Source organism: Beta vulgaris, chromosome 2 (genome assembly GCF_026745355.1).
Source record: "Beta vulgaris subsp. vulgaris cultivar EL10 chromosome 2, EL10.2, whole genome shotgun sequence".
NCBI classification, from domain to species: Eukaryota; Viridiplantae; Streptophyta; class Magnoliopsida; order Caryophyllales; family Amaranthaceae; genus Beta; species Beta vulgaris.
This window is the reverse complement of record NC_079203.1, coordinates 45,164,095-45,178,050: the sequence shown is the minus strand read 5'-3', so window position 1 is coordinate 45,178,050 and position 13,956 is coordinate 45,164,095. Positions and strand designations below refer to the sequence as shown.

Genomic DNA, 13,956 nt, shown 5'->3' with positions numbered 1-13,956 from the left:
TAGAATTGGCCGCCATAGTATTTGCACTCAAAATCTGGAGACACTACCTCTATGGGGTAACCTGCCGTATCTTCACCGATCACAAAAGCCTTAAATATATCTTCACCCAGAAAGACCTCAACATGAGCAGCGCAGATGGTTAGAGCTCATCAAGGACTATGACTTAGACATCCAATACCATGAGGGTAAAGCCAACGTTGTTGCTGATGCGTTAAGTCGCAAGTCTAGCCATAGCCTGAATACATTAGTCGTTGCCGACAAACTTTGTGAGGAATTCTCTAGACTTCAGATAGAAGTTGTTCATGAAGGGGAGGTAGAAAGATTGCTGAGTGCCCTAACCATCGAACCTAACTTCCTAGAAGAGATAAGGGCGAGTCAACCTGGGGATGTGAAACTTGAGCGAGTCAAGGCAAAGCTTAAGGAGGGCAAAGCAGAGGGGTTTGCGATCCATGAGGATGGAAGCATACGATATAAGGGTAGGTGGTGCGTGCCACAAAAGTGTGAAGAGCTGAAACAAAAGATAATGAGCGAGGGTCATAACACGACGTATTCTGTCCACCCAGGGGGAGATAAGTTGTATAAGGACCTCAAGAAGATGTTTTGGTGGCCTGGTATGAAGAGAGCAGTAGCTGAGTTTGTTTCCAAATGCTTAACATGCCAGAAAGTCAAAAGTGAACACAAGAGACCTCAGGGAAAGATTCAACCCTTAGACATTCCGACTGGAAATGGGACTCGATATCCATGGACTTCGTTGTCGCCTTACCTAGGAGTCGGGGAGGCAATAATACCATTTGGGTGATAGTGGATAGACTAACCAAGACAGCAAGGTTCATACCTATGAAAGATACGTGGAGTATGGAAGCCTTAGCCAAGGCTTATGTGAAAAATGTCATTCGATTGCATGGAGTACCCACAAGTATAGTATCAGATCGAGATCTCGATTCCTGTCGAATTTCTGGAAAAAGGTCCAGGAAGCATTTGGTAGTGAGCTATTAATGAGTACAGCCTTTCACCCAGCTACCGATGGTCAAACAGAACGAACTATTCAGACCTTAGAGGACATGTTGCGAGCATGTGCTTTAGAATACCAAGGGTCATGGGAAGACCATTTGGACCTCATAGAATTCTCATACAACAACAGCTACCATGCTAGTATTAAGATGGCACCATTTGAAGCGTTGTACGGGAGAAAGTGTCGTAGCCCTTTGTGTTGGAACGACATCAGTGAGACTGTAGTGTTAGGACCTGATATGATTCAAGAGACGATGGATCAAGTGCGAGTCATTCAAGAAAAGATTAAGACTGCACAGGACAGGCAAAAATCCTATGCGGACCAGAAGCGAAGGGACGAAAATTTCGAAGTTGGGGAAAAAGTGTTGCTTAAGGTGTCCCCAATGAAAGGAGTGATGCGATTCGGGAAAAAGGGGAAGCTAAGCCCTAAGTTCATAGGACCCTATGAGATACTGGCGAGGGTAGGGAAAGTTGCTTATCGCCTGGATTTACCCAACGACTTAGAAAGGGTCCATAACGTGTTTCACGTATCCCAACTCCGGAGTACGTACCTGATGCGTCACATGTCCTTGAACCTGAAAACGTAGAGATAGACGAAACTTTGTCCTATGAGGAGAAACCTGTCCAGATCCTAGACCGCAAAGTGCGAAGTACGAGGAATAAGGACGTCAGAATTGTCAAGGTGTTGTGGAGAAATCAAACTACCGAGGAAGCCACATGGGAAGCCGAAGATGCAATGCGTCTGAAGTACCCTGAGCTTTTCCAAGAGGTACGTGAGTTACGGGGACGTAACTTTTCTTTTAAGGGGGGAAGAATGCGATAGAATTTCGCGCTTTCACCCTAAAGTATGTTAATTATGTTGATTATGTTAGTTATATGCTAGTTATGTGTGAAAATGCTTATCTATTGTGTGAACGTTAGAAAACGCTTGTGAAATTTGGGACTTAGAAGTGCAAAAGATCGTCGTTAAGACGGGCTACCTCAAAGTTTCGGGACGAAACTTCTTTTAAGGGGGGAAGCCTGTAATACTCCGTATTTTTAATACTAATTTCGTACTAATTAAGAAATATAAAAGAATTAATAAAAAGGTATTTTAATTTATTTACAAGTTAATAGGAATAAATTATTAGTAATATGAATTTGTTAGGAATTTCCGGAATTTTAAAAGAGTAACCTAATCGACCTAGGGTTACTACCTTTTGGAAGGGAGTATAAAAAGGAAAAGAAGATGGAATTTCAGAAAAAAAAAACCTAAACCCTTTCTTCTCCCTCTCTCCCAGCCGACTTTTCTCTCTCCTCACTCTCTCCTCAGCCGATTTCTCTCTCTCCCTCTCTCTCAGAGTTTTCTTTCTCTTTATCTCGGATCTCTTTCTCTCTCGCTGTTCTCCCTCTTTCGGGATTTCTCTCCTTGTGCTCTTCGTCTCCCTCGCCGTGTTGGTGCGAAGGGTGTTCGTGGTTCGAGTGCGCAGGCGAGGAGGGTCGAGATTCGGTGCGAGCCGGTCGCGAAAGAGCGGTTCGAGGGTTTTGTGTGGTTCGAACGGTGCGCAGGCGTCAAGGGTTGAAAGCTTGCGCGAGTTCGTCGAAGGGGTCGAGTTGTGCGCGAAGGTGTTCGAGGGTAGTGCGCCAAGCTAAGGTGAGGGTGCGCGAGAAATCGCGTCGTGCGAGTGTAGCTGCGCGACAGGTTGCGAGAAGGTTTGTGTAGCGTGGTTCCGCGTCGTGCGAGCGTGGTGGCGCGACGGATCTGGGTCGCGCAAGGGGGTTTGGGCGACGGAAACCGGTTTCGGTGTTGTGCGCGTGTGTGGTGTGGTTTTCGGTCGCCGGAATTCTTTCGCCGGCGATTTCTAACGGTATAATTTTGTACTTAACTTAGTATGTCAGTTTATTAATTATTCTTATATTCACTATTTTCATAGTTAAGAAAGGTTTGTAAATTATAAGTAATAATTAGAGTGTTTAGTAATTTATTAGATTGTTAACTAATTAAGTTATTGTTCTGTTTTAAGTATAAATTCTGGTTAGGTTTGTAATTGGAATAAGTTGGAAGTAGGAAAAGTGTGCCTTATTATTAGTTACATTATTACTGTTTCATGAGTAACCTGTTTCATGAAACTGATTTGGGACTTATGACTTACTTTTGGACATGGAACTTACTTTTGGACATGGAACTTATTTTGGACATGGAACTACCTTTTGGACATATGACTTACTTTTGGACATATGACTTACCTTTTGGACATATGACTTGACTTTTGGACATAAGACAGGCTGGACTTATGACATTTTGGATTGGTAAATAGTGGACTAATGTTACTAAATAACTTAGTTACTCACTAATTCTGACTTCTAAAAGACGTTAAATTCACTAGATTAGAATTATAACGAAAGTTCTGGAATAAGGTTTTAACTATTGCGTAATTCGAATCGTTAGATCGTTATGGTCTTAGTACGTAGTAGTTGTTAGTGTTATCAAGGACGTAACACTAAAGCTTTGTTTTAACGATTTAGGTCCCAATTTCATAAGCGGCTCGTTCTATTAAGTCAGCGAAAATTCTCCGTTACAAGGTACGTACGCGTACCAGTTTACTTTCAAAGCTTAGTATCATGTTTAGGTTGCAGTTCATGTTATTGGAACCTAGTACCATGATAGGGAACATTTGATTGTGATTGTTTGGTTAGACGTTTATAACGTGAAATCAATATGATGCATTGAAATATGTTGCATTGAAATGCGAAGTTCTATCGTAGTGTAACATCAGCATTATTAATCTGATCTATAGAGTAACAAGAGTGTTACTAGGGATAAGATTGAGTTTGGTAATTAAGAGAGTATGTAAATGACTCCTTAAAGTTATAAAAGAATGATTGGTAATAAAGAAGATTATGGCGATACTTGTAGTTGGACTCCCTACAAGTATAGAACAATGGGGGGAGTGTAGGACTTGTCCTACACTCCTACGCAGGCCTACTGTGACGACAGTAGTGTCCTTATATTTTGATAACTCAAGTAGGCGGAAGGTTCCGTTCGATCTTGGGGGTATGCATACTAAGGTGATGGGTGTGAGACGGAACAAAACCGTATTTGCATTTCATCTAATAGACCAAGTTGTCTATTAAGGATTCAGTAGCCCGTATGATTCTAGTAAGATGACGGTGCCCGTTCGATGCCAAATAATGAAAGATTAAAGGATGTGAGATAACGTAGGTTCATATAACAGTGTAATGTATGCATCATTTATGTTCATATAGTTTCAATGGTTCATTACGTACTCAGCATAGCTGACCTGTGTGTTATTATGTGTTTGTTGTCCTGTGATGAACTATTGATACTTCAATGGGGAGCAGACTAGGTGAGCTGGTGCTGCTGCATGACATCAAGCATATGGGGGCTAGACTGTAGTTTGAAGTTAACTTTTGGTTTGATCATTAATGAATTTTATAGAACATTATTACATGGTTTGAGTTTGAATAAAGAGGGGTCATCTATGATTCCCGAGTTGTAATTACATTTTCTATTCCGCTGCAATTTGGTTTTGAGACAATGAATTTGAGTTACCATATTTCTAATTATGCCTTGCGTTCCATCGCGGCGGTAACACTCCCAAAGTCGATGCGACGTAGCATTAGACGTGTATGGATTTTGGGGGTGTTACATTTGTGAGCATTGTGTTCTTGGAAAATTACATCGTAGCAAGTTTTCTAAGGGTATTCATAGAACAAAAGGTACTCTGGATTATATCCACTCTGATTGTTGGGGTCCTTCACGCGTGGAGTCTTTGGCAGGTCACAGGTATTTTGTTTCTTTCATAGATGATTATTCAAGAATGACTTGGTTGATTATCTATGAAGTCAAAAGGTGAAGCTTTCAAGAATTTTAAGCAGTGGAAGGCATTAGTGGAAAATCAAACTGGGAAGAAGATCAAAAGGCTACGAACTGATAATGGTCTGGAATTTTGTTTGTCTGAGTTCAATGAGTTCTGTAAAATGAAGGGATTGCTAGGCATCACACTGTCAGAGAATACACCACAGCAGAATGGTGTAGCAGAAAGGATGAATCAGACACTTCTGGAGAGAGCTCGGTGCATGCTCTCTAATGCTGGTATGACTAGAAGTTCTGGGAGAAGCTGTCAATACAGCATGTTATTTGATAAATCGTGGACCTCATTCTGGGATCAATTCAAAACACATATGAGATGTGGTCAGGTAAGCTGCAGATTACTCAGATTTGCGAGTTTTTGGTTGTAATGTCTACTATCATGTGAATGAAGGAAAATAGAACCAAGGGCTAAAAGGGGAGTGTTTGTGGGTTATGGGATGGAGTTAAGGGTTATAGAATCTGGTCTCCGTCTGAAAAGGGTTATACTTAGTAGAAATGTAGTCTTTGATGAAAATTCTATGTTTAATCCTAGTGATGTCCATTGAAGTGTCAGATAGTAGTAGTGTTGATAAACAGGTGGAGCAGCAAGACACTCATGATGAGAGTGATGATCAACACATTGGTTCTGAAGAACCATCATCTTCGACGCCTAGTGAGGAGGCGCCTAGCCTGGCACGGGAACGTCCTATAAGGACAAATTTTGGTAAACCTCCAACTAGATATGGGTTTGAAGATATGGTAGCTTATGCACTGCAGGTTGCTGAAGAGGTGGATGTCTATGAGCCATCAACCTATAGGGAGGCAGTTACATGTACGGAGTCTACCCATTGGCTTGCTGCAATGGGGAAGAGATGGAGTCACTCCATAAGAACGAGACTTGGGAGCTTGTGTCTACGCCTTTAGGGAGAAGAATTTTACTTGTAAATGGGTTTTCAAGAAAAAGGAGGGGATGACATCTGAAGAAGGGGTCAAGTATAAGGCTCGACTGGTTGCAAGAGGGTTCACACAAAGGGAGGGTGTAGACTATAATGAGATTTTTTCGCCTGTAGTCAGACATACTTCCATCAGGGTGCTACTAGCGATAGTTGCACATCAGGATTTTGAGCTTGAGCAGCTAGATGTAAAAACAGCTTTCTTACATGGAGAGTTGGAGGAGGAGATATATATGGCTCAACCAGATGGGTTTCAGGTTCCAGGAAAAGAAAACAGTGTTTGCAAGTTGAAGAAGTCCTTATATGGGCTAAAGCAGTCTCCAAGGCAATGGTACAAGAAGTTTGATAGCTATATGATGAAGCTAGGCTACAACAGGAGCTCATATGATTGTTGTGTGTATCATAACAAGCTGACAGATGGGTCTTTTATCTACTTAGTGCTATATGTGGATGATATGTTGATAGCTGCCAGGAACAAGTCAGATGTTCAGAAATTGAAGGAACTTCTCAGTGCTGAATTTGAAATGAAGGATTTGGGTGCAGCAAGGAAGATTTTGGGGATGGAAATTTATAGGGATAGGATTCAGAAGAAACTTTTCTTGTCACAGAAGAGTTATATTGAGAAGATTTTGTCAAGGTTTGGCATGTCAAGAGCAAAACCTATAGATACTCCAAGTGCTTCAAATAGTCATTTGTCTGTGGCTTTTACACCTAAGTCGGCTGAGGAGAAGGAGTACATGAGTCGGGTTCCGTATGCTAGTGCAGTAGGGAGTCTGATGTATGCTATGGTTTGCACTAGGCCGGATCTTGCACATGCAGTCAGTGTGGTTAGTAGGTTCATGGGTGATCCTGGTAAGGAGCATTGGCAGGCAGTCAAGAGGATTTTTCGGTACCTTAGAGGTACGTCAGATATTGGTCTCATTTATGGAGGTGATATGGCTTGCTTAGTTGCAGGATATTCTGATTCTGATTATGCTGGAGATGTAGATGGTAGAAGGTCTATGACTGGATATGTGTTTACTCTTGGTGGTTCTGTGGTGAGTTGGAAAGCAACTTTACAACCTAATGTAACTTTGTCTACTACTGAGGCAGAGTACATGGCGTTGACAGAAGCAGCTAAGGAGGGGATCTGGTTAAAGGGGTTAATCAGTGATTTGGGTCTACATCATGATCAAGCAACTGTGTTCTGTGACAGCTTAAGTGCAATATGTCTAGCAAAGGATCAAGTCCATCATGAGAGGACTAAGCATATTGATGTCAGATATCATTTTCTGAGGAGTGAGACAAGGATTAAGGTGAAGAAGGTAGGAACTGCTGATAATCCTGCTGATATGTTCACCAAGCCGGTTCCGCAGAGTAAGTTCCAACATTGCTTGGACTTACTTAATGTTCGTGATTGTTAGTTGCCCTCTTGGGGCAATTCTGGAGTCCTTAGGGACTAATCTGGTCTGGTTGTCTTTTGGGACAAATCTGGTGTTTGGGAGATTCTGGGCGTTGTGATCAATGCATCTGGTTTTCTGGTGATTATGAGAGAATTCAAGTCAAGGTGGAGATTTGTAAGAATATGCCTTGAATTGTGGTGCTCAAGAAGTGTTCGACGAAATGCACAAGAGACGCAAAACTGCGTCTCGCCCGGGCGGTCGGGCGCGCATATACGTTTAGGAGAGCTGGGAACCGCCCGGTCGGGCGGATTTCGCCCGGGGGGTCGGACGGATCGGGAAATAACGCAGAAAACGCGTTTTTAGCTGTTTTTGTATAAATAGGTTATTTTAACCTATCTTTTACACTACGAAAAACACTCTGTTCTCTCTGTAATCTGGTTTCTTCTCATAATAAAATATTCTATCTCTCTGCCGTGGACGTTCCCAAATTGGTGAACCACGTAAATCTGTTGTCTGTTTTTATTGTTTTTGCATTCATAATTTGTTCTTCCTCACATCCGTTATAACAAGTAGCGTCGTCGAGCAAATGAACATCAATATGCTCACTCAAATCTGAAATTATCTCTATTATATAAGGGAGGGGAGGAGCAATGGTGTCCTCTTTTGAAATGTCTATTTTACCCCCCTTCCCTTTCTAAATTACAAAAGGAATGTCAGAATCAAAATTGGCACTCAAAGAAAACTACCGAAAATTAATTTACAACATCCACTCACAAATCACTTAAAAGAAGAAATTTTACAAATCACTCATACAATTGAGAAAATCACATTATAAAAATCACGCAAATCACTCAAATAATCGGGAAACTTTATGAAAACTTAAAATTAATATACAAACTAAAACTAATAACCTAGGACGTCAATACATACAAAAACATTTACAAAAATTTACTTACAAATCACTATTCTCAAGAACCATTCACAATTAATGGTGGGTTATGATAAAAATAGAGGTGTATTTGTAGTGAAATCAGAATTTAGAAGTTAGACAGGGAAAAAAATCATTTACTTTTTTTATAGTATTTAGAATTTAGAAGTTAGTACTGTACTTAATTCAAAAATCAACTAAAAAATTATAATATTAGAAATCATAAATAAATTCATAAAATTTCTAATTTGTTCATAAAATTTAACTTTGAAAAGTAAAAAAAAAAAGACAAAAATAATGGTGAGAGACTTAAGTGACAGAAACTAAACCAATCAAATTTTGCAACTAAACACAATTATACTTCATATTTCTAATGTTCAAATTTTGACTCTTATGCCAAAGAAAATCGAGTTTTTGTTTCGAAAAAAATTCAAGCACGCATCGCGTGCAAAAAATTCTAGTAAACAACATAAATGATGAGAATTAGTAGGCTTATAAGAGAAATGAATGAAGGAGAGAGAAATATCGATTTTTCAGGCAAAGTTAGAGGGCACTGCACTAAGGGCAAAAGTGTGAAATCATACAAGGAGAAGGGCAAATCCGCCAAATCATACCAATTCTCGTTTAGGCATCTCTCATCTATAGTTTTCATTCTCTTTCATCACATTCACCCTCTGAAATTGAAGCCTGAGAGAGAAGATTGTGTGATGTTCTTTTCATTTTCTTCAAGAAAGGTAAGATTTTTCAATCCACCACTTGCAAATTTTTCTCTTTCATAAGTACTAACAAGTTTATGTAAATCAATGGCAGCAACAAGAGAAAGAGGAGAGAGAAGGGATAGGGGTGAGTTTTAGGCCAGAAAACTTCATCCCAGGTGTTGTTATTGGTTTCATTTTTGGGTTGCTTCTTGATTTAGTAAAACCCTCCAAAAACCCGCCAAAATCCTTACTGCGTAATCACCAAACAAACAATTCCTTATCTTCAAGTTCCCCAGATGAAGAATTCAAGATGGTATTTTTCCAATGTCCATAACTCTTTTCATTTCACTTGTTGTAACTTTTTTTACTGCTAAATTTCTAAATTTTCCATCCTCTTTACTAATTTATATTTGTACAAGTCTTTTGCACAATAATATGGCGTGTGGGTTTGCCTTATCCTATAGTAATATAGTATGCCTTTATTTTGTTTGATAAATTATACTTCCTCCGTTCCATAATAATAAGTGAAACACTTCTCTAAAAAAGTTCTCACATAAAATAGAGAAGTATTTCACTTATTATGGAACGGAGGACGAATTGTTTTTTGGTCCCTTTTTTGAGCTTAAATTAATGATAGAAAGGCATCTGAGCAAGTTGAGCAGAAACAATATTGCTTGAAGTTCAGTTGAATTTGAATAGGGGTTTAATTAACAGTATGTATTGAATAGGTTCTAAATCAGCTCACTTGAAGCTTGTATGATAATTTATTGAATGAATTAGGAAAGGTTTTCCTGGATTGTTTCACTCATTAGCCGAATTTGAAAAGACTGTTCTGTTTGTTATCAAAGTTAATCCTATAATTTATCATATATGTACACATTATGGAGTGTGAATTGATATGATTTTGCTTATTATTGATTAAATGTATTTGGTTGGTACTCAGCTTCAATTTACTTTTTATATGTTTCTCCAAGTTATTGCTATTGTCTGCTTCAGTCAAGTTGATATAATCCTAACAAAAAAAGGTGGGTTGATACAAGAGAAAACTACAAGGTTTAATTCTATCTTTTCCATGAGGTTTTGGAATTTACATCTTTGACACCATTGTTTGGGAACTCTATGTCGTTCGTTTTGTAACTTTTACGTTAGTCTTATGCGGATTGTGGACAATGTTGATGTCAGGTTTTGGTGGTTAGACAAGATCTGAAAATGGGACCTGGGAAAGTTGCATCTCAATGTGCTCGTAAGCTTGTTTAGATTTCTTTTCAATCCAAAGTACTACTTGAAGTCTTTCATTTTCCATTTCCTTGCTGCTTAAATTGGTTTCGCTATTTCAGATGCTGCCACGGGCATGTATGCTGAACTATTCCAAAGGTAATTTCTAATATTACAACTGGACAATTCCCTCATTTTACAGCAATTTGCATTTTATGATACATTAGACTGCTTGCTACTCATGAGTTGTTGCAAAAAGTACTAAGAATTGATTTTCCCAAGTCGTCTAGTGGATCTAGAAGACAAAAGCAATGCTATCAATATGATTTCTCTATATCAAGAGTTTCCGAAGTGGCAGTAATTATTTCTAATGTAGTCAGCGGTCGCTGTTGAGGCAGTGGGAGCAATGTGGGCAGGCTAAAATAGTAGTCACGTGCAAGAATCAAAAAGAAATGTAAGAAGTTTCATGTTATTCTCTGTCAGAATCATCATATCAGCAACATTTACGAAATCTGCTAATACCTTATTCGCAACCTCAATTAGGAATAAGTTACAGGATGAAGCGGAGAGCATGGGCCTTCCAACTTTTGTTGTTGCAGATGCTGGGCGCACGCAGGTATGCCTTGTTCTAGTCTTCTACGTAAATTCCCTTGGAAAAACTTAAAATTTCTTACAGTTTTGTATTTCATTCGGCTATAATTATGTAGCTTACAAGAACAATTCCTTATTTGGTGCTTTGCCTCCCTTTTTCCTATATCTTCTCTTAAATCTTTTAAATGGTGTGTGTGTGAAAGGGGCGGGGAGGCGAGGTTATATACCTCAATGTTAGTTACATTTTCATTTTCTTTCCCTCCCTTTTACCTCTCAATGGCTTAAATTATCAATTTACAAGCCCCATATTTGCTAGGAAGACATTTTTGTATTTGGGTGGGCCACTTAACTTGAACAAACTAACAACTCTCACAACCAGGAACCATGACAATCTTTGATGCAATTATGGAAGCAGATAATTGCTTGCACAAGGCTTATTATAACTGCACCATTCTGGGTATATGGGGATACAATGCGTGTACAGTGGACATAGGAATACAACATTGAATTGATCCATGCTGCGCTGGCTATCAGTGTGTACTTCTCATAGCAGATATCCATTAGGCAAATCAAATGGAAGCTGTTTAATTCATGGGCTTCGATGCTGATAAACTGACTGCATAAAGACAATATTATTTTCTCTCACTTTGTCTCTATCCACGGCCTTTTACAGTCCAAACCGAGGTAAATTGACATGCATTACACCCTTTTCCAGTTCCAGTGCGTAATTTTTAGTTTTTCGGACAACTCACTACAATTTTCAAATCCAGGTAGATTCCCACTCTACAGTTATATACGTAGTCTTGAGTTGGGATATTATATAAACCCATCTCCTTATCTTGGAACTGTAATACTGGATAAGTTGCCCGTCTTATTGCTTAGAGTGGTGAAAACACGACTTTTCATATTTGAAGCTTGCCTAATATGAGAAAGGCGGTCTTCTATTAATTCTCAAGTGATTCCCTTGTGACATCATTTTAATCTAAGTAAGCAACCAACCAGCAAGAGAAAGATATATCTTACCTGGAAATTAACCTATTAAAGAGACGCTGGAGGTGGGGGACATCCCAAATGACAAATGGACCCTGGAGGTGGGAGACATCCCAAATGACAAACAGACCCTGAAAGGGGGGACCTACCTTTTTCCCTATTCTGGTTGTCAAAACTCAACTGAAGGATCCTTGAGAAAACATTTTCACTAGAATAAGCACTTAGCAAATACTTCCCCGATTCTTTTTTATTGCTATACTGGTTTCCTGTTCTTTAGCAACTATTGTCTGCTTCCCGCTTTCAGAAACAAGTCACTACTACACCTGGGAATCTGTTATTCTTCTCCTCTGGATTTCAAGTTTGTGTGAATCACGGTATAGCATTCCATGTTTGCGTATGTGCTCCTGTAGAGCATTACATGGGAGTCCAATAGTCCATTTAGTTCCCCATGAACATTATCCTGTACATCATATCAAACTTAATTATCTTGGGATTTTTATGTCTTGTTCTTTCTGTCCCTACTTTTGGAGAAGGCTTTGAATAGATATTACATTTTCGACTTTCTTATTTTGGAATCATGTGTTGCTAATATTATGTTACTTGCTACTGAAGGTTGCAGCCGGTTCTAAGACGGTACTTGCAATCGGACCTGGTATGTTTGATATCCAATCTCCTCTCTATTTTTTACTACCTTTTTCCCGTTTCATTTACATGTGTGGCGGCTGTCTATGCATATGTGCACTTCAACCAAAAAAAAAGAGAGGATATATATAAATTGTTGAATAAACCACAAGTTCTTGGCAATATCACCCGACATACATGAAGCTCAGTTTTAATGCACGAAACCTAGCCTAACTAATCTGGGAATTATCTATTCCAAACTAATTGGCTTGTATTCCCTTATAAAGTGTCCAAGAATATCGTCTATAAAATGCTCTACAGTTGGACACTTATGTGAGCATTACTTCTATATGGTATCAGAAATTAGAATTATGGATTTGGGGTTTACAGAACTTTTAAGTTTTAACTAGTACCAATTTGCAGGAAGAAAGGCTTCTGTGGATTCAGTCACTGGAAAACAACGGCTTCTTTGACAGCTTAGCATGTAAAAAAGTATTTAGCTCGAATTTCTGCGTGATTCTAAAATAGTGACTTTAGAAAATATCTTCACTCTTGCAAGCTTTTGCAAGTCAAGAGACGGGTTCCTGTCACTAGGATGAGCTTGTCCTGGTACAACCTATAATTGTGTATGTCATGATTCTGACAGTTATGCTCCATTGATTGTAACTGTAGATTACATAGCTTAAGTCATTATAGAACCTCTTGTAAGTCTAATTTCATGCTTCAAACACTGAGCACAGAAGATTTTCTTATAGAACCTCGTTTAAATTGTAATTGCATCAAAAATGAAATACAACTAGTGTATGTTTCTTAATGAGCTTTCGTTTGTGTTGCTGACTTGCCTTGAAGGTGTTCTCTAGAAAACTTCAGCAACTTGGAAAAACATCCTAGGAAGAAAAGTTTGTTAAGTTGGGACTTGGTTTATAACACCAACTTATTGTCCATCTTTAGATTTTACAAATGTTTCACATATGATTATTAATTTAGATGAAATGTGTATACAAAATTGTGGAACGAGTTTTTATTTTTTTTGGTAGTAAGAGCACAACACAACATCTATGCAACAATTCCTTTCTCGCTCCATCAATTTGAAGGAAGTAGTGCTCACCCTTCTTTTTATGTCGTTCTTGCATAACTTCCCTAGTCTGTTCCTCCTTTAACAGCCTCTCAACTTCCACTAGGATCTCTATTAGCTTCCACTGACCTCCTTTGAATACTAGTTTATTCCGATATAACCAGATGGATCATAGTAATATGACCTAATCTGAATGAGCGCAATGTCTCAAATAATCTCAATCTAATTTCTTTTTTTTGGTACCTAGGTTTTGTAAAGTTATTATTTATTTGATCTTGATTATTGTAGATGCAAATCTATGAAAATATAATTTTCTATTGATGTCGGTCTTGCAAAAAAAATCGCCTATTTTTAATATAAAATTAGACAACGGTCCAAACACAATATTAAGAAGAGAATAGACCACCTTTTCCAATATAGTAACTAGTTTAATCTATTTATTGATCAATTTAATTTATTTCGTGACCAGTTTAATCTATTCAGTAACCAGCTTAATCCATTCAATAATCATATGCTTGAATCCTTTTAGTGACTAGTTTAATCCATTCGGTAAGAACATCATATTGTTTTTTAAAACTATCTGACGTAGTTCGAGATTCAAAGGGAAACAAAGACTGGAGAAGAGAAGGGACAACTAGC

General features: G+C 38.7%; 1 protein-coding gene and 1 long non-coding RNA gene across 2 annotated transcripts; both read left to right on the top strand.

Moving 5' to 3' along the window:
- The first annotated feature begins 2,712 nt into the window (after nt 1–2,712).
- Nucleotides 2,713–4,578, top strand: LOC130590384 (uncharacterized). Its single transcript, XR_008968185.1, has 3 exons — nt 2,713–2,858; nt 3,517–3,573; nt 4,354–4,578. It is a non-coding gene; the product is annotated as an uncharacterized LOC130590384 (long non-coding RNA).
- A 4,091-nt stretch (nt 4,579–8,669) lies between these two features.
- On the top strand, nt 8,670–13,056 carry LOC104885193 (uncharacterized). The gene is made up of 8 exons (XM_010669896.3): nt 8,670–8,861; nt 8,938–9,138; nt 10,008–10,068; nt 10,163–10,199; nt 10,417–10,494; nt 10,584–10,656; nt 12,234–12,273; nt 12,666–13,056. The coding sequence occupies exons 1-8, from the start codon at nt 8,835–8,837 to the stop codon at nt 12,713–12,715; spliced, it is 567 nt and encodes a 188-aa protein (XP_010668198.2). The 5' UTR covers nt 8,670–8,834; the 3' UTR covers nt 12,716–13,056.
- The last annotated feature ends 900 nt before the right edge of the window (nt 13,057–13,956 follow it).

Excerpts from the sequence above, each read along its gene's own strand:
- LOC104885193 (XM_010669896.3), top strand. The coding sequence starts at position 8,835 with ATGTTCTTTTCATTTTCTTCAAGAAAG. Across the intron at positions 10,200-10,416 it reads TATGCTGAACTATTCCAAAG|TCAGCGGTCGCTGTTGAGGC; the intron begins GTAATTTCTAAT and ends TTTCTAATGTAG. Across the intron at positions 10,657-12,233 it reads CAGATGCTGGGCGCACGCAG|GTTGCAGCCGGTTCTAAGAC; the intron begins GTATGCCTTGTT and ends TTGCTACTGAAG.